The sequence below is a fragment of the Urocitellus parryii genome, chromosome 3 (assembly GCF_045843805.1).
Source record: "Urocitellus parryii isolate mUroPar1 chromosome 3, mUroPar1.hap1, whole genome shotgun sequence".
NCBI classification, from domain to species: domain Eukaryota; kingdom Metazoa; phylum Chordata; class Mammalia; order Rodentia; family Sciuridae; genus Urocitellus; species Urocitellus parryii.
Window position 1 is genome coordinate 183620220 of NC_135533.1, and position 18149 is coordinate 183638368.

The following is an 18149-nucleotide window of genomic DNA, read 5'->3' on the forward strand; positions in this document are numbered from 1 at the left end:
TTGGCCTGGGTGGATGTGTCTCTGCCTGTGAGACTCTTCTTATTTAGACATCACAAAGTATTCAACCAGTTTTGAAGTCCCTGGCTGCAAAACTGGTGCACACAGATGCCTGCTCTTTCTTCAGGAAACTCTCCAGTTCAAACATGTTTGCAGAGCATGATTCATGGTGTTTCTTTCTGGATTGTCCAGTGGGTAATTGCTGTACGAAAACCAGAGAAACAGATGTAGACCCTGAACCCTGGCTATAAATTTTTGTTTTATGATTATGGGTTTCAAATGTGCTGTGTCACACTGACAAATATACAGTTACTCTGAAACAAAATGGATTTTGCTCTCAAACTTTTGCTTTTTGTTTGATTGTTAGTTGGGAAAACTTTTATTAGATCATTGATCAAATACAAAGAAAATATAGGAGATGACACATTAGAATTTTTTTTTTTTTTTTTGCCATAGAAGGGGGATATTTGGGGGAAGGTTTCTTCCAACTATTTGACTCATGTTTAGAATGGGTGTCAATAATTTAAACTTCATTGCAAACAAATTAACTAGTTTGTTCTTAACTTTCTGCCCTATTCTTTAGTCTTTAGAGTACATGGATGTACATACACTTACGGAATTGTGGCTTACTGGTGTGTCTTAATTTTCCATAAAAATTTAGAGGAAGAATCATGTTTTCAAGAAGTATAAGAATTAGATTTACTGAAGAAGAACAGATAAGAAGCGTGTGGCTAAATTGTGAGTCAGCTTTATAAATTAGTACTTAGATTATGTAATAGCTCTAATCATTGCTATCAGCATAATTAATTCATGATGAGAAATGATGAATTGACTAATGAACACTGTTACATTATAAGAAACCCATAATATTCTATTCACAAGGATTTAAGTACTGATCATTCATTTCAGAGCTCAAGTTCATTTCCCTACAGTTAAAAGAACCTCAAGGTGATTATCAATTTTAAATATTCTTGTGCAAAAAAAGGAAACACCAAGTCTCCCAGACATATCATACACACAGACACACCCACTTTTTGTTGTTTTTGTGTAATAATACAGTATGGGGGTAGAAATTCAGAGGCAGTTGTCTTCCTTCCTAGATAAGCCTGTTTTCAAGCAATGAAATGAGAATAAAACAGCATTTGGGAGATACCCACCCTAAGGTTCACTTCCCTGCAACTCCTGCACCCCTACCCTTTGGAAAGAATGAAGGGCAAGCTGGGCATGGTGACACAAGCATGTAATCCCAGTGACTTGGAAGCTGAGGCAGGAGGATTGCAAGTTCAAAGCCAGCCTCAGCAATTTAGCAAAGGCCTGTCTCAAAATAAGAACTAAAAAGGGCTGGGGATGTGGCTCCATGGTTAAGCACCCCTGGGTTCAATCTCTGGTACAAAAATCATTAAATAAAAATAAAAATCATGGCAGCCTCCTTCAGGTAGCAGATAACCTGTATACACATACCTGTCCAAGGTGCTCTCTCCCTCAGCTCTGACTTAAGCTCTTTGTGTTATACTTTATACCTTTTTTCTCTCTCAATCAGCAACTTTCCACCCACCTCATTGGTGGGTCCAAATGAGCCAAGTTTCCAAGGACCTCTGGGGACCTTACATTATGCATTTGGAGCTGTAAGTCTCATGGGCCAAGTAGAAGTTGGCACAACATGTAGTGCCTTGTATATCTTTACAGCTATCTTAATGGCAGTGCCTTGAATGTTTTGTAAACTCTTCTGAGTTTCCTTTCTTAAAATGTGTATTTTCTTTGTAAATTTTCTCATAATAAGACTCTGTTACAAAATGATGGCCACCTAAAAGAGAAAGAGAAAACAAAGTAACAGTCACGTAGTTTCAGCAAAATCTCACCCCTTTATCACTGGGAACTTTTCAGTGGCAGGAACTGAGCTTGCTGGACTGAAGATTGTTTTAATGTCCCTTCATGAAAGGATCCTTGACTTGGTCACATGTACAGGGCATATTTTTCATGTACACCAGGAGTGCCACTTAGCAGCTCCACCCAGCAGTGCAGCATTTCACTGTGGGACAGGGAGCACCCTCACCCCAACAAGCTTTTAAAAGGCCTAGGTGCCAGTGCACATTCCAACACTATCCACACAGAGGAGACCAGACAGTGTGCCCCTGGGAGGGGCAAGGAGGCTCTCTCCCCTTTCCCACCTACTTGCCCATCCTATTTTGTGGGAGAATTATTAGCAAATCCTAGAGAGGTAATGGAAGAAGGAGGACACGTTAATTCCTCCTCAATATTTCCTTTCTTTGATGCACCTTGAATCCTTTAAGCAAGCCTCCCGAAATGGCTGCAGGGGAGAATGGCTCTCCCTTTTCAAGCCCTCTCCCCACCTGGGTTTATTTGTATACATTGCCTCTGTTCTTCTCCATTTTTAAGACTGGCTAGAAAGCATCTTCTTTCTCTCTGTTGAGTGAGTGTGAGATTATATATATATATATATATATATATATATATATATATATATATAAATCATTTGTCCAAAAATGATTTTCATAAATAGCCAAGGTTGGGAAGGGGCTGGTATGGCCTTTAGGCAGATAAAACCCTCAGATTTGAACAGTTTCAAAATGTGTGTTTAATTACGTGGCATAGGATGCCTATGATGAAAGAGACCCACACACTCTTCAGGTGTGTGGCTGTGGGAATAGCAAAGTAATTTTCACAATGAACTTAGATCACAGGATCCGGGTTCTAATCATGATCTGAACTGTGCAGCCCCAGGCAGGTCGGTCACCCTGTTAGATAGCTCCTATAGTTGAACCAAATGGAGTCAGAGCTAATATTTGTTCCTGTGTATTCACCAAGGACCCTACAAACATTACTTCTGACCCTGCATTAACACACAGACCTGGGTGGTATTATATGTGCATTTCACAGATGAAGAAACTGAGACCCAGAGAAATTAAATACTTATCCCAGATCATACAATTGGTCATTGGTACATCTGGTATTGAAATTTGGTTCCGTTTAACTCCCCAATTCGGGATCTTGGCTACTTTTCTATGTTTTCTTAGATCAGGTTCCAAAATCCTATGTATCTATGTGTGTCAGTGTGTGAAAAGGGAAAGTGAGCGGGAGGAACTGACTGTTTTTTTTTGTGTGTGTGTGTGGGGGGGAGGTTGGTAATTCCAGATGACTCCATATGTAGCTTATAGCCTGGAATTTTTTTTTTTGCATATTTGATTTTTTAAATTTGTTCCAGTTAGTTATACATAAGAATGTATTTTGACATATCATGCATAAATGGAGTATAACTTCTCATTCTTCATGTTGTACATGATGTAGATTCACACTGCTCATGTCATCATATATGTATGTAGGGTAATAATGTCTAATTGACTCTACTATTATTATTCCTACTCCCTTGCCCCCTGCACTCCCTTTACTCCCCTCTGCCTTATCCAAATAGCCTGGAAAAAAAAATTTTTTTTTTTCAAAAGTAACCAGAAAGGTGACTCTTCGCTTCAGAGCAAATGCAATCCTTTCAGCAACGGCTTGCAAGAGGGAGAAGGGTCGGGGGGGCGGGGAGAGGAACTATGGAATGGAAAGTTTCTTAACCCAAGGCTTCCCCGAGGGGTAGCCGTTCTCTGTTCTCCTGTTTAGGGCTTGCACATGCTTTCTCGGGAGTGGAAAAATACACAAGTTACAAGGAAATCAACAGACAGAGAGGCGCAGGGAGGGACTTAAAGGGTGGGCTGGGGGCGAGTGGCGACGGTGGGTGGGTGGTTGGGGGGGGGGATGCCCGATGGCACGCCTGGCCGAGGCGCCGCGGATAAAAAGGCAGTAAAGGGAGAGAAGTTGGCGCTCCACGTGAGCCGGGAGCGGCCGCCTGGCTCCTCCCCGGCTCGTTTTAAAAGCACTTCTTGCATTGTTTTTAAGGTGAGAAATGGGAAAGAAAGCGCCGGCTGGTGCGCTCGCTGCCTGCCTCTCTGGCTGTCTGCTTTTGCAGGGCTGCTGGGAGTTTTTAAGCTCTGTGAGAATCCTGGGAGTTGGTGATGTCAGACTAGTTGGGTCATTTGAAGGTTAGCAGCCCGGGAAGGGTTCACCGAAAGTTCACTCGCATATATTAGGCAATTCAATCTTTCATTCTGTGTGACAGAAGTAGTAGGAAGTGAGCTGTTCAGAGGCAGGAGGGTCTATTCTTTGCCAAAGGGGGGACCAGAATTCCCCCAGGCGAGCAGTTTGAGGACTGGGATGCCGAGGACGCGAGCGAGCCGGGCAGGGTCTGTCTGGGCACCGTCGGGGTAGGAACCGGAGCGCATTCGGAAGGCTTTTTGCAGGCATTTCCTTGGAAGGAGAACTTGGGATCATTCTGGGAACCCCCCGCCCCGGCTGGATTGGCCGAGCAAGCCTGGAAAATGGTAAATGATCATTTGGATCAATTACAGGCTTTTAGCTGGCTTGTCTGTCATAATTCATGATTCGGGGCTGGGAAAAAGACCAACAGCCTACGTGCCAAAAAAGGGGCAGAGTTTGATGGAGTTGGGTGGACTTTTCTATGCCATTTGCCTCCACACCTAGAGGATAAGCACTTTTACAGACATTCGGTGCAGGGGAGATCATGTTTGACTGTATGGATGTTCTGTCAGTGAGTCCTGGGCAAATCCTGGATTTCTACACTGCGAGTCCGTCTTCCTGCATGCTCCAGGAGAAAGCTCTCAAAGCATGCTTCAGTGGATTGACCCAAACCGAATGGCAGCATCGGCACACTGCTCAATGTAGGTTTATTTTTTTTTTCCCTTCTTCTACCAAGAAAAAAAAAATTAATGGTTTCTCTTGCATGCAATAAAGACATTGGAAATAAACTGCATTGGTAGCAAGACAAAGGATTTAACGATTTAATGCTGAAGGGGTGTGATATGCACGCATGCATATTGATTCCCCTCTGCTGAAAATTTCCTGTTAAGATGTTTGCTTCCCCAAATAACGGCTCCCGTACCGTGCCCCTCTCTTTACCCCCCCCCCCTTATAATCTCTTGGAAACAGTTTTTAAAATATGCCTGGAGGGACGGGGTGGGGGGAGTAGAGGGGTGACCACAGGACTTTGAAACATTCTTCAAGTAGGGCAGTTTGACACACGGTGCAGGTTTTACTAAGATGTGTGCGAGAGGAATTTAACTTTGCTGTTCTTTGGATTAGCTGCTAGTTGTATATATCCCTCTCTTGTGTATTTCAGCAGTCCAAAGTAATTAAAATATGACATCTTCCCTGCAAGGAATTTAGCCTAATTAAGGTGGCTGCTGCTCCCGAAGTTCATAAACCACCAGTTCAGGCGGCCGCCTCCAATGTTTTCCTTGCTAAGGAAAGGCAATATTTCTTAGCATTGACCCTGCTGCCACCTTTCCTAGTCACTTTGTTGGTCTAAGAAGTTGTTGTTTTGCTAGAAAACTACTGGCAATGAACACCCCTTGGGCTGAGCCATCCATTATTTCCATATCTTGCAATTCAGCCGGGAGCCTGGACACCAGCTAAATGAAAGGAAATATAAGTGGGGTAGCCCAGTTTTTTTAAAAAAAAAATATTGACTATTTGGTTATCTGATGCTGACACGGTGCCGAGGCACGCATCTGGTCAACAGTAGCCTGGCTGCAGGATTGAGAAATGACCAGGAGTCCCAGAAAATTCCACCTTCGGGTGGCTGTAGTGGGAGCCTGCAGGATACTTTGCCGCCCTGACAGTGATTTAGATAAATGGCTCAGCTATCTATCAAAATGTTTTTAGTACTTTATTTGACAATTCATTGGAGCATTAGCCTGAAAATGACATTTTAAATCTTTGTTTTCAAAGAGGTCAAAGTTTAACTGGAAGAAATTGAGTTTTCCTAATAACATGGTGGCTAATCTAAAAGAGAGACAGGAAAAGAGGAAAGGACAAGACAGGATTTAAACTGTCCTCTCTGAAACTTTTTCTTAAGAAAAAAAAAAAAAGGCTTAGTTCTTGGGCCAGGAAATCAACAGGTTTGTAGCTGAAAAATCAATAACCATCTGATGCCAATGGTCTGGCTGTCTGACTTAACATTTCATACAGCCATAGGCAGAGAAAAAAAATTATATATGTAGTTTTCGTAAGGCGACTTAATCTTCAACTTCTCCCTAATGTCTTTTCTTTCTTGCTGCCTATTTTCTTACTCCAAGAAACTGTTACAAAATAATTTTCCAATCCACTCGGATCTTTTAGACCAGTCCTCTCTGTAGCAATTAAAACATTATGAACAATTTCAGTTGGAATCCCAAGGAACTGGGGCAGTCTGAAACTTTTTGTTGCAGAAACTTGTAAGGAAACGTATATATATTTTTTTTAAACAGAAGGAAAAATATGGTTTGGGATCCTTTTGGAAAGTTATTCAACTTAATAGAGCTTTTAGGCGTAGACAATCTCCCTTTTGTAATTAGCCCTCCAAACGCGCCTATTAAGTTGTAAGAGTAGAGGGAAAAGCTTTGTTTGTTCTCGAACAAGTTAAACAAGGGATTTGCTTTATCTGGGAGAGCGAGTGGTGAATGTGTCATTTGCCTAGGGCTAGCCTGATAAGCAAGAAGTGTTGATAACAGCCAAGTTGAGCTAATCAAAGAAACTTGCATTAGACAAAGTAAATAAAGCCTTCTGACAAAAGGATTTCAGAAATTCCAGTGTCTTATTTTTGTAAGCAGGGCAATTAGTGCTTATTGTGGTCAATTTCACAAGGGTTTAAATCCCACACCCTAACTTTAGGTTAAATGGATAGAATGTAAATATTGTTTGTGCCCCTGCAGAGCTGTTTTATTCTCTATAAACCACTGTATGACTAGTCAGTTTAGTTGTTCAAATTATTTAAGCATTAAAAAAAAAAAAAAAACTAAAACACTTTAAAAAGAGATTCTAAAAAATGTCTGCACCACTCGGGGCCCGGGCTGTGTTGGGTCACAGTGAAATAGCTAGTTGGGGCTTTTGAAATAAAAGTGCATTAGGGTACATTTGTATAAGTAAGAACATAAAAACCACAGCCTTTTCCATTGTACTTAATGGCTGTTTTGATGAGAAGCAGATCTGTTTGTGCTCTTAACACAGAGGAAACAGTGGGCAAAGGGGGAAAAAAATAGAACGAAATTCCAACCCAAACTGCTTTCTACTTTGAGATCCTACTTAGATTTTTATGGTGTGTGTGTGTGTGTGTGTGTGTGTGTGTGTGTGTGTGTAGGAAATAGAATCAAACCTTTGAACATAGATTACACCACAAGTTCACTTTGAAAGATGCTAGAGTATTCTTTTTCTTCTTTTTTTTTTTTCTTTTTAACTTTAAAGGAAGAGAATGACATGCCAACCAGCTGCCGGCTGTCTGTCCTAAGGCCTTCAAATTGCTTGTTATAAACATGCAAAGTTAGGATTAGGGGGCTACGAAGGGAATGTGGTATAGATAATAGGAATGAACACTGCCCTGGCAGGTATGTGAGTCGCTAAGTTTCTTCTCAGATGCCTTCTGGATTATCTGGGTTTAAGGTTGCTCCAGATGTTTGCAGCATCAATTGCTCAGGGGGCATAAGGATAAATCTTAATACTTTTTGTTCTAAATATAGTTGCTTTTGGTGAAATTGTGAGTGTGACAACTTCTTGGCCCCTTTCCCTGTCTTCTCCCTACTCCATACATCAAAAGGAGAAAGGGCAAAAAAAAAAAAAAAAAAATTTTTTTTCTTTTTGAAATAGGATTTCACCCATTAATGAGACGAAATTATTTTTAAAACAAACAGTGAATGGGTGATTAAGGAACAAGAAAAGCCCTCTTCTCCAAGTCTTGGGACCTAAATTTTAAGTATTAAACAGTATCTAAATCCTCTCCTAGTGAGATATAAATTGGGGTCAAAGTGGCAAAATCAAAGATACCCTGTGAAAGAGAGACTAAATAAAGACTGACAGCCACAGTATGAATTGAATGGGGTTTTGAATAAATATTTCGGTGAAAAGGCCCAATTGTTTTTCTAAAGTAGGACATAATTTTCTGCTTCTCTGCCACATGACTGTGGTAACTAATACCATGAGAAAGAAGAGAAGAACAGGGACTTTTGCTTAAGTCTCCAAAAGAGCACAGGATAAGGTCATTTTTTTAAAAATAAGCAGGAGATTCACTAAGTTTTTCTTTGCTGTAGAAGAAAAGAAATATTAAAATGTTGTCAATAGGCAGATAAATTGGTATGTTTAGGAGGGAAGTATTGCTATGTAACTTATAAGGAAAAAAAAAAAAGCATGAGTTGAAGTTTTACCACCAGAAAAAGGTGGATTCTAAAGACCAAGAAACAGTGGGTGAGATAGACATCTGTTTGTTTAAACTCAAGCTATGGAATTGATCAGGAAGCTCTAGTTAGAATTTGATTTGCCAGCCAGAATGGAAAGCCCTTGCATTGAATCTGATCTTTATTTTTTTCTCTCTTTAAAAGATAAATGGCTAGAATGTTGATTTTCTCGTGGGATGATGGACACGAATCAAAAGTTTCATTCTCTTTTCTAGAAGTCTGGTTCTGACCATGTATAACCAGTCAATATTGTCAGGGAGGTTTCGTTTGTTTATAATTTCTTTAAGCCTAAGAATTAAAGAAAGTTCCTGTAGATATCAGACACATATAACTTACCTTCCTCATATGTTAAACCCCTGTACACATTCCACAAACATTGCTAAACTCTTTCCCAGAAGGAAATAAGTGAGAAAGATTATAAATTCTTCTCTCAAGAAATTTATAATTTTTAAAACTTTAAAAAGCTGCAAATTCTTCAATTAGAAGATTATCGTGTGGGAGGAAGATAGAGATGTAAAAACCAACATACAAAGTAGAAAGCTCTTTTCAAGTTGCACAGGAATTTAACAATAAACACAGTGTTCATTTTAGAAGCTCTTTTTAAAAATCTTCTATGGCGTTTGAGTTATGTGTATGTGCCAATAAATTAATTCTTAAATGACATTTTTATACTTTAAATGTTCTAATATAAATCCAGTTAACTATCAATTAAATAAATTATTTCAGAAATGGGAGTTTTTGATGAAGGTTAATCAGGAAAAAAAACCTTGGCTAAAAACCTTTCCAAAGATATTAATGTAGAATCTTGCCTTTCAAATTGACTGGGTGGTTATCGCAATCATATATCTCTGATTTTCTAGAATAACCTACTTTCAAATATGCTGCCACAGTTCCCACATAAATCATTGAAATATGCCAGATATTTCACTATTACGACATCTCCTAGTCTGCCCCTTGAACCCAGGAGTGGCACAGAAAGTCTTTGTTTGGATTCTATGGTCAATATAACTGGAGCGCTCACAGCTTAATTTTTCCATTATGACTGAAGATCGCCTTGTGTTTCTGGGTCATTCTTCTGAACATGAATTCCTTTTGTAGTAAACTGTGGATCTGTAAATAGAAGGCATCCCCTGCAAAATGGATTGGACTGTGCCTCTCACTCCTGCACCTCTGAGCTCTGTGTGTGTGTGTGTGTGTGTGTGTGTGTGTGTGTGTGTGTTGGGATGGGGGAGTGGGAAATAAGTTGAATTGTTATGAACAAATCTTTGCCAGCTTCTTAAAAAGTTCAATTTAGAGGTGCTACAGGAAGGAGGGCAGAGTCAACTCAGGTTTCAGATTTATCAGTATCCTGTCTGTAAGTGGCTTGGCCTAAGTACCTCTTGTTAAATAGGCAATGTGATAACCTGCTTTATCTGTAAGATCTAATAACACCACCTCATCAGTCAATGTGTTGTTTGCAATTCTTTTCTTCCCTGGCTTCCTTGCTTTATCATTGAGAAGCAGGATTCCCATCCTCTCCCATCCCACCCCCCAACCCTTTCAAATGAATGAAAAAAATAAAGTTGGAAAAGTTCTTTGTACTAGGAAGCCTTAGAGGGTAAGTCTCCCAGCTCTTTTATTTGTCTTTGGCTTTTAGAACTTCGTACAAGGGAATTCAAACAGGCACTGAAACTGCTGACTTACTTGCTTTTTCTCTGGCCTTGCAGGGTAGGGAGCTAAAGGGGGCCATTCAGTAAGATAAGACTCTTGGCCCCCTGCAAGATAAGGCGAGGATAACAGGAACTGACGTCAGGGAGGCGACCCAGCCTGGCCGAGCATTTCCTCTAGTCAGGGCACATTGATTCCAAGAGGCCCAGGCCTCTCAGAATATCTGATGGAGTGTACCAGCTCAGAAAAAGGAGGAAGGTGGCCGATTTTAACAGGGCATCGGTGGGTGATCGTGCCCCGGATTCCCAGATGCAGATTTCTCTAAATGCAATGTAAAAAGGACTTGTGTGATTTTTAATAAATGCCAATTCTGAGATCGCAGCTGTAATTTTACATTGTCATGTAGGAGGCATTTGTCCCCAGCTGTCAACAATTTCCTGCTGTTGTCTAAGACAAGTCTATCCACCCATCACCAGATAGTATCCACTCACAAACCTTGCCAGCCCTCCATATAGAACAAAATGTGAGGGAATTCACATTGTCAGAGTTAATCCCTGGGACTCCTATTTACTTTAGTAAGTACAAAGTTCCCACCCCCATCCGCATCATATGACAGCCTTGCTAAAGCCATTTCATTGACACCAGCCCTGAAATCACAGCACTTCTCCTGTTTTCATCTTTTCTAACTCAGGGTGTTTTTTGTTTGTTTGTTTGTTTGTTCTGTTTTCTGAAGCATCTCTGATTTGAGGTTTGGAGAAAGAGGACTTCAAATGAAAGAGTCCTATCTTATTTTTTTAAAATTCACAGATTCTTTTTTTAAGTTCACGACTGTCTTAAAGATAGTCCCATATATATATATATATATATAAATTTTCATATGGAACAAGCAATTCTTCTCATTTGACCCAGATTTAGTGAGATGTTTTGTTGTTGTTGTTATTGATCAATGACTGATTTGTCACAGATTAAAATTTTATCAGATCAGACGGAAAAAAAAAAAAAAGCTGAATTTAAAAGACTGCAGCTCACGACCAAATTAGATGAGAGCATCAATTAACGGTGAGAAAAAGATTTGTATCCTATTTATCCCAATTTTTTCTCCAATTTCCAGAGCAAATGAAGACATCATGTAATAAATCCTTCTCAAAAATATTATGGCTTTCAACAGCTACAGTACCTTTGTCATATCATCAAAGTCCATAATTATTAAAAAAAAAAAAAGGCTGATGGTCTGAAGGCCGTCTCAGCTTCAAAAGATTTTTTTGTAGGGTCTGGTCTATTGGAAAGCTTGGGGGTATAATTAACTAAAATGGAAATGGAGGCAGCGAAATTTAGTTCCTGATGTTTTAATTTAGCTCAGTACTACCATGTGTTATTGAAGAGAATTCTTAAAGGCAAACATAATTATTTCATTATGGCCCTCAGAATGCTTTCATTGGCTTTAATGACAAGAAGCTGTATAAAAAGACATACATTTTAATTAGTCCTTCTTATATTTACATCAGATAAATAACAAATAATTGATGAAAAACAAGTCTTTGGAATGGACGATTTCACAGAGTGCGCTGGTTACAGTTTAACGATGAAACATTTCTCTGTTGCTTTGCATTTTAATTATCTAGACATTACAGTCGTGGTACCGTGAGCTAAAAATCTGTTGTTGCCATTTTACTACAAAAAAAAAAAAAATTCACAATTAATGCCTACAAATGGAAAGCTGAGAAAGGTAGCTAGATGTGCATCTCTGAGGAGGTAAATTGACAGTTGCATTAATTCTACTACATTGGTTAGCATTCTTTGTGATCACATTTATCTTTTATGCTTCATCTTTTTGGATTAATACCATCGGGGGGTTCTCGTGTGTCTCCAACAGCCACATGTTCTCCCGAACACCTTGCCTGCTCTCTAGCTGCCTGCTCGGGGAAGCTGGCACGAATGTGCCTTTGCCAATGTGCACTGGAAATTCAGAGAGTCTTTGCCGTGTTACAGGCCTGCTTCCCCCTTTGATTTTTATATGAAAACCCATTTCACATAATTCATCCGTTTTGGTGTACAGAACACTAATTGTTATTATTGATTTTAAATTCCATGACCATTACAAGTAACCCAGATGACTGGCAGATAAAGGGTAATAATCCATGGAGTTCTGGAACTGTTTCATGTTTGTCTGGAGTACTTTATGTGATCAATATTAACTGCCCCATTGAAACTAACTGCTGTATCAAATAACAGTCAATCACATGAATGTGCTTAGAGATTATTTATTGAAAGCTCTAATTGTTCACCGGGGCCCTGCTTATCAGAGGAAACAATAGGAACTCGAGATAGGATGAACAGGTTTGGATCTTCGAGGAAAGTTGGAGGATGAATGGGCATCTCTCTGCTACTGGGTCAAAGACTCCAGTAACCCATGTTGGGCTCCTAGTTAGTGGGCAGAAGTTACAAATACCCTAGCACCTGGGCATTGACAGCATTCTAGAGAGGAGATATTAATTGTCTTGCACTCAGCAGAGGCTGTGAAAAGTCGTCACTGGCTAATAGTGTTACCACTTCTCCCACTCCTTCTCACACTCGAGACCCTCCCCTGCACCTCTCCAGCCCTGCTTCCTCCTCACTGCCTGATGGTCTGAGATGATGGAAATAGCCTGACTTGGCACAGGATGCATTTCTACAGGTACGGAATGGGAATAATAATGTCTCCTTTGAAGGATTAGAGATCGTGTGGATTAGCTTTCTGTTCTCATCTTGAAAACATACAGATGTTGGTAGATTTTTCTGCTCTGATTTTGGCATGACACCAAAGGTGGATTATGCACCTTTGCTCACAGCAGCCAGTATCTTTTTTAGTTCTCTCTAAATTATGTGTCACCTTTCCTCAGTGAAGTTGTTCCTCCACCTGAAGCTCATGCCCTAGGGACAGTCCTTCCTGTTGGTCCTGATTCTGGGGTATCCATTTCCTAACTACCCCCTGCCCACTGCCCCAACTTTCTACAAATGACTGACTTTTACCAGTGAGCCTGGTCACCTTCAATGTTGTCACAGTATACTTAGTCCAGAGACACTGCTGGTGGCACACTTTATTTTTATTGCTCTTTGATGGATTAGACCTAACGGTGTTCAGTCCAACGTGGGACTCTCTCAGGTATCTGCCGTGTGCCAGGCTCCTTGATGTGACCTATGAGGACAAATCAGACACTGTCCCTGCTCCCTCTGAATCACAATGTAATGGGAGAGACTAGTGTACACAGGTCATGGTGACACAACCCCCCCTGATAACACAAACATCTCCTCAGGACTTTGGACCTGAGATTGATGGTGAAAACAAGGACCCATTGGGAACCACAGCTGGTTCATAAGGCAGTGTGGTCAAGTGGGGTACCCATTTGTGTCACAAAGTGAGGTTTTTTTCTGTGTGTTGGACTCAGAGGTAATCTCTAACAGGATTTCAGGAAGAGGACTGTGTTTGTTTGCTTTTGTGGCACTGGGGATTGAACCCCAGGGTACTCTAGCCTAGCCCTTTTTAATTTTTGTTTTGAGACAGGTTCTCACTGAGTTGTGGCCTTGAACGTTTGATCCCCTTGCCTCAGCCTCCCAGGTAGCTGGAATTTTAGGTGTACACCACCATGCAGGGCCCATAAAGGAGTTTTAAACCTATCTTGAGCAGTGAAATGAATGCATGCCTTCAGAACTTGCTTTTTGAAAATGTTCCCATGCATATTTCTGAAGCATTTGTTAAATAATGATATTCTTTGGGAGTTGATTTGATTCGATTTTTACAATCTTATTCTTTGGGATTGCTTCTGTGATTTATGGCTGTGTAACAAACCATCCCCAAACTTAGTGGCCTAACCATTTATTGTCTCCTTATCCTGTTGATCGACTGGGCTCAGCCCGGCAGATCTTCATGGGGCCACGTCTTGCAGGGTTAAATGGGCTGCGGTCCCAGAAGGCTCCCTCACAGGGCTGGCCTGGTGTTGATGTTGGCTGCTGGCAGGGCACTCAGCTGGGGCTGTCGCCTGGAGTGTCAGCATGTGGTTTCTGCTGCTCACAGCACAGCAGCCATATTTTGAGAGGGGTGGCCTAAGAGGAGCCCTCCAAGGAGGAGGAAATGGAATGTCTCAGTGCTCTTCAAGGTCCAAAATGGACAGAGTCTCTTTCACTGTATTCTGGTTAATCAGTCACAGGACCAGCCCAGATTCAATAAATCTGCCTCTCAGCAGGGGGAGGGGTGGAGTGGCAAAGAAAGTCCAGGGATCTTTAGTCTACCCTAACAATCACAGCATGAGTGCCCTATCCTGAGAAGAAAAATCTCATCTCCAGAGAGAGGCTACCATGATGGTGGGTTTTTAGGCAGCTTGGGTTTTGACTGGTTAAACATTTAACAAAATTCTGCCCTCAGGAGTGTGTACACATTATCAGGTAATTCCCCACCACCCTAGGAGACAGTTATTATATTCTCATTTTATAGATGAGGAAATTGAGGCTCAGAGAAGATAAGGAACATGACTGATGTCACACAGATAATAAGTCCTAGAGCCGGGCTTCCAATCCCAGGTGGTCTTTTCTTCACCTTCCCCTGAGGGTCCTCAGAGTCTGCAGTTTGATTGTCACCTCTGTCAGTGAAGAATTCCTAATTATAGCCATGCGGCGCACACCTGTAATCCCAGAACTGAGGACGAAGAGGCAGGAGGATCATGGGTTCGAAGCCAGCCTGAGAAATCTAGCAAGGCCCTAAGCAATTTAGTAAGACCCTGTCTTTAAATAAAATATGAAAAAAAAAAAAAAAAAGGACTGGGGATGTGGCTCAGTGGTTAAGTGTCCCCGAGTTCATTCCCCTGTACAAAAAAAAAAAAAAAAAAAAAAAATTCTAATTATGCCAGGAAAGGACCAGAGAGTGTTTTGATTTGAGGGAAAAGGTGGACTAGAGAGGTAAAGAACTGTAGCTCACATAATTTCCTCTGATTACATTATTTTTTTTTTCTAATATAAACCACAGCCTTAAATTGGGGAGGAAACTCTGTCCAAAGGATTTTACACTTTTGTCCTTTGGTTTTTACATCCTGTTTGTTGTTGAGGTCTGTGCTGGCCTGGCTACCGCTGCAGCTCACAGGGCTGGGGGCAGGATTAGTGGAGTACTTACTGAGGATTCTCAGGAAGATGAGAGATGAGAAGGAGGCTTTTCATGTTAGTGTAGTTCATCTAAATGTGGGTACTGGTGTTCATGCAAGATGGTGCACTTAGATCAGCACTGATACTGTGTAAACAAAAAAACAAAAAAAAAAAAAAGGAAGAGAACTTTCTCAGAGTGGAATTGAACGGATATTTCTATATTTGCCATCTATTTTAAATCTCTATTGTGTTGGCAGGATCCCATACCTAGCCTCACCAATACTCTTAAGTGAAACTTATAGGCATCATAATGATTAGTACTGGTCTTTCAGCAAATACTTTTTTTTTTTAGTGACTTTAAATATATTGTTAATGTTTGGGATTTTTATGCACCAGGTCAAGAAATCAAATCGTTGTTGGAAGTATCTATGTTGAGGAGTCGTTGTTGGAAGTATCTATGTTGAGGAAATTGAGACAGATGAAGTAGAATGATTGGCAGGAAGTGACATAGTAGCTTCTAGATGGAAGTAGGTCTAAACCTGCAAGGTGCCCACTTGAGGGTGGAGTGCATTGTGATGCAGAGACTTTACCTGCTGCCTCTGCTGTGGAGCATCCTCTGCAAAATGGTTCCATAATCCTTACGATCTGCATCTTCATCAAAAGCCTTGACTACGAGAGTGTATTTGACACATTATACTCAGTAAATAGACTATTTCCCCAATATGATATTGTGAAAAAGCTTTTTAGATGTGAAAAAAATGGACCTCATTTACTTGTAACAACTGGATACTGGACACCATATTTACCATTACAAATAAGTCCAGCCTATGTGGGCTGTTTTCTGCATTTCTTACCCATTTTTCCTTTGATGTATGTATTTTGTTGTTTTTGTTTTGTTGACTGAGTTCCTTCAGTAAACTGGAAAGTGTCTGAGGTCAGGTTGTGTGTGTTACCTGCTTCTCTGGGGTTGGTATGGTTCTTGGTCCATGGTCAATATTCAGTAAACTATGGCTGTCCAGAGGATGTTCAGTGCACTCCTCCCTTGACCTCCGGCCAGCAAGGCTGTCTACAGTGATGGAGATAGTCTGTAATTCTGCATTTCAAATGTGGTAATCACTAGTCACATGTAGCTGCTGAGCCCTTGAGATGTGGCTGCTATATTTGAGGAGTGAATTTTTAATTTTAGTTCATGGTGATTAATTTAACTTTCAATAACCACATGTGGTCCTTAGTTACTGTGTCGGACAACACAGCTCTATCTACTCCAGCTGTTATTCTTTCTATTATTTGTTCATTCGGTTTCATTCCCTTTCCCTTTAGCCTGTTCTCTCCCCTTCTATTGCTATTAGCAAGCTCTAATTATGTCTTTATGTAGATGGTAAATAGACGGCAGGAGAATGTAAACAGAATACTGTAGGGTGGTGATTTCACTCATTCTGCTCTTTCTTCTGGGTGGAACAATTTTTCCTGGGGCCTGGCAAGTCTTTCGCACTTATTTTTGCTCACATTTGCTTTGCAAAGCAAAACTAAGATTTTTACAGACTCTCATTGGGCTAGACTTAAATTTTATTCCAGCTAGGATTACAAGTCTATGTCACCATGTCCTGCTGTGATTGATTTTAATTACAATGAAGCCATCACCATCATCACAATACTTATTGAGTGCCTGTTATGGGCTAAGTGTTTAAATAATCCATGTCCTCACAGCAGCCCAAAGAAGCAGGCACGACAATTACCCCCATTTTGCAGATGACAATTCCCAAGTACCAATAAAATTTTGTAGCAGGAATATGGTGGCAGATAACTTGCATCCCTTAGCTTTACACACCCTTGGTTTTCAAATGGATACAGGTACAATTCAGATTAACCTGAACAGCTCAACAAACTTCAGGGAGGAGGGAGATGAACAGGCCATACTCTATGGAAGCCTCAGTTTGCCTTCTAGAAAGTTCCATGCACACTCTGCTGGGGGGAAGGGCTCGCCTTCTGCTCACATCTTTGTGCCTGGCTTTGTAACCCACTGCCTGACACATACTAAGTACTCAGAAAATATGCCGAGTGTAGTTCAGTGGAAGTGGACTTGAAATTCAGAACATCTCAAGTGGTCTCTGCTTTTGTTTGATTATATATTTGGGGGTTACTCAAAACACCATAAGTAATCTCAAGGAGGCTGCCAAGAAACTTGGAAGGTCCAAGTTGGCTGTTATGGACAGTCCTTATAAATGTGTTTTCTAGGAAACTCACCCCCTGAAAATGTGAAAATATTTTCCTTGGGTTTCTGGCAGGCTCACTGGTGTCATGGAAATAGTTTTTCTGATAGTTCTGTAGACCAGGACATTATCAGGCTTCCCTTCCTCCCTTTTTGTCCATCCCTAGAAATGGTGGGAAGAATGTAAATGAAATAAAACTTAAACCACCAAGAGGAACTTCTGAACCAAGGGATACTTCCTCCCTGTAATGGTATCAGGTTGTGATTGATTTGGGGGTGTTGGGGGGTAACCTAGGATTGAACTCAGGGGCAGTCCACCACGGAGCCACATCCCCAGCCCTATTTTGTATTTTATTCAGAGACAGTTGCTTAGCACCTCGTTTTTACTGAGGCTGGCTTTGAACTTGTGATCCTCCTGCCTCAGCCTCCAGAGTTGCTAGGATTACAGGCATATGCCGCCGTGTCCTGCTGGGATTGATTTTTATTACAATGAAACAGTCACCATCATCACAATACTTATTGAGTGCCTGTTACAGTACCAAGTATTTAAAATAATCTATGTCCTCATTAGCAGCCCAAAAGAGGTAGGCACTACAATTACGCCCATTTTGCAGATGACAATTCCTAAGTTCCAAGAGGTTCCAGTAGCTCAACCCTTCCAAATAGGAGAAAAGAAGATGAATGTTCCCCTCTCTGCTCTCTATAATGTCGGGGTCCTTCTTTGCATCAACGGTATAAAGTAAATTCCTATTTTCTTTTCAAGGGGGAGGGGCGGGGTTGGGAAGGTTGGAAGCCTCAGAACCCAAGGTAATAAGAGTTCCCAAGTGAAAGCTGAAAACAATACATTTTTAACAAAATGGGCAGTTACTCTAATTGCTGTGCCCCTACTGTTCAATTCCTTTTTA

The 18149-nt window shown here is 40.8% G+C and overlaps 1 protein-coding gene across 1 annotated transcript in view; it reads left to right on the forward strand.

The window, feature by feature from the left end:
* The first annotated feature begins 4114 nt into the window (after positions 1-4114).
* Positions 4115-18149, forward strand: part of Rarb (retinoic acid receptor beta) — a 163954-nt gene continuing 149919 nt past the window's right edge. Inside the window, exon 1 of the mRNA XM_026406690.2 lies at positions 4115-4736. Coding sequence (XP_026262475.1) covers positions 4580-4736 — 157 coding nt within the window. The 5' untranslated portion in view covers positions 4115-4579. The remainder of the gene's footprint in view (positions 4737-18149) is intronic.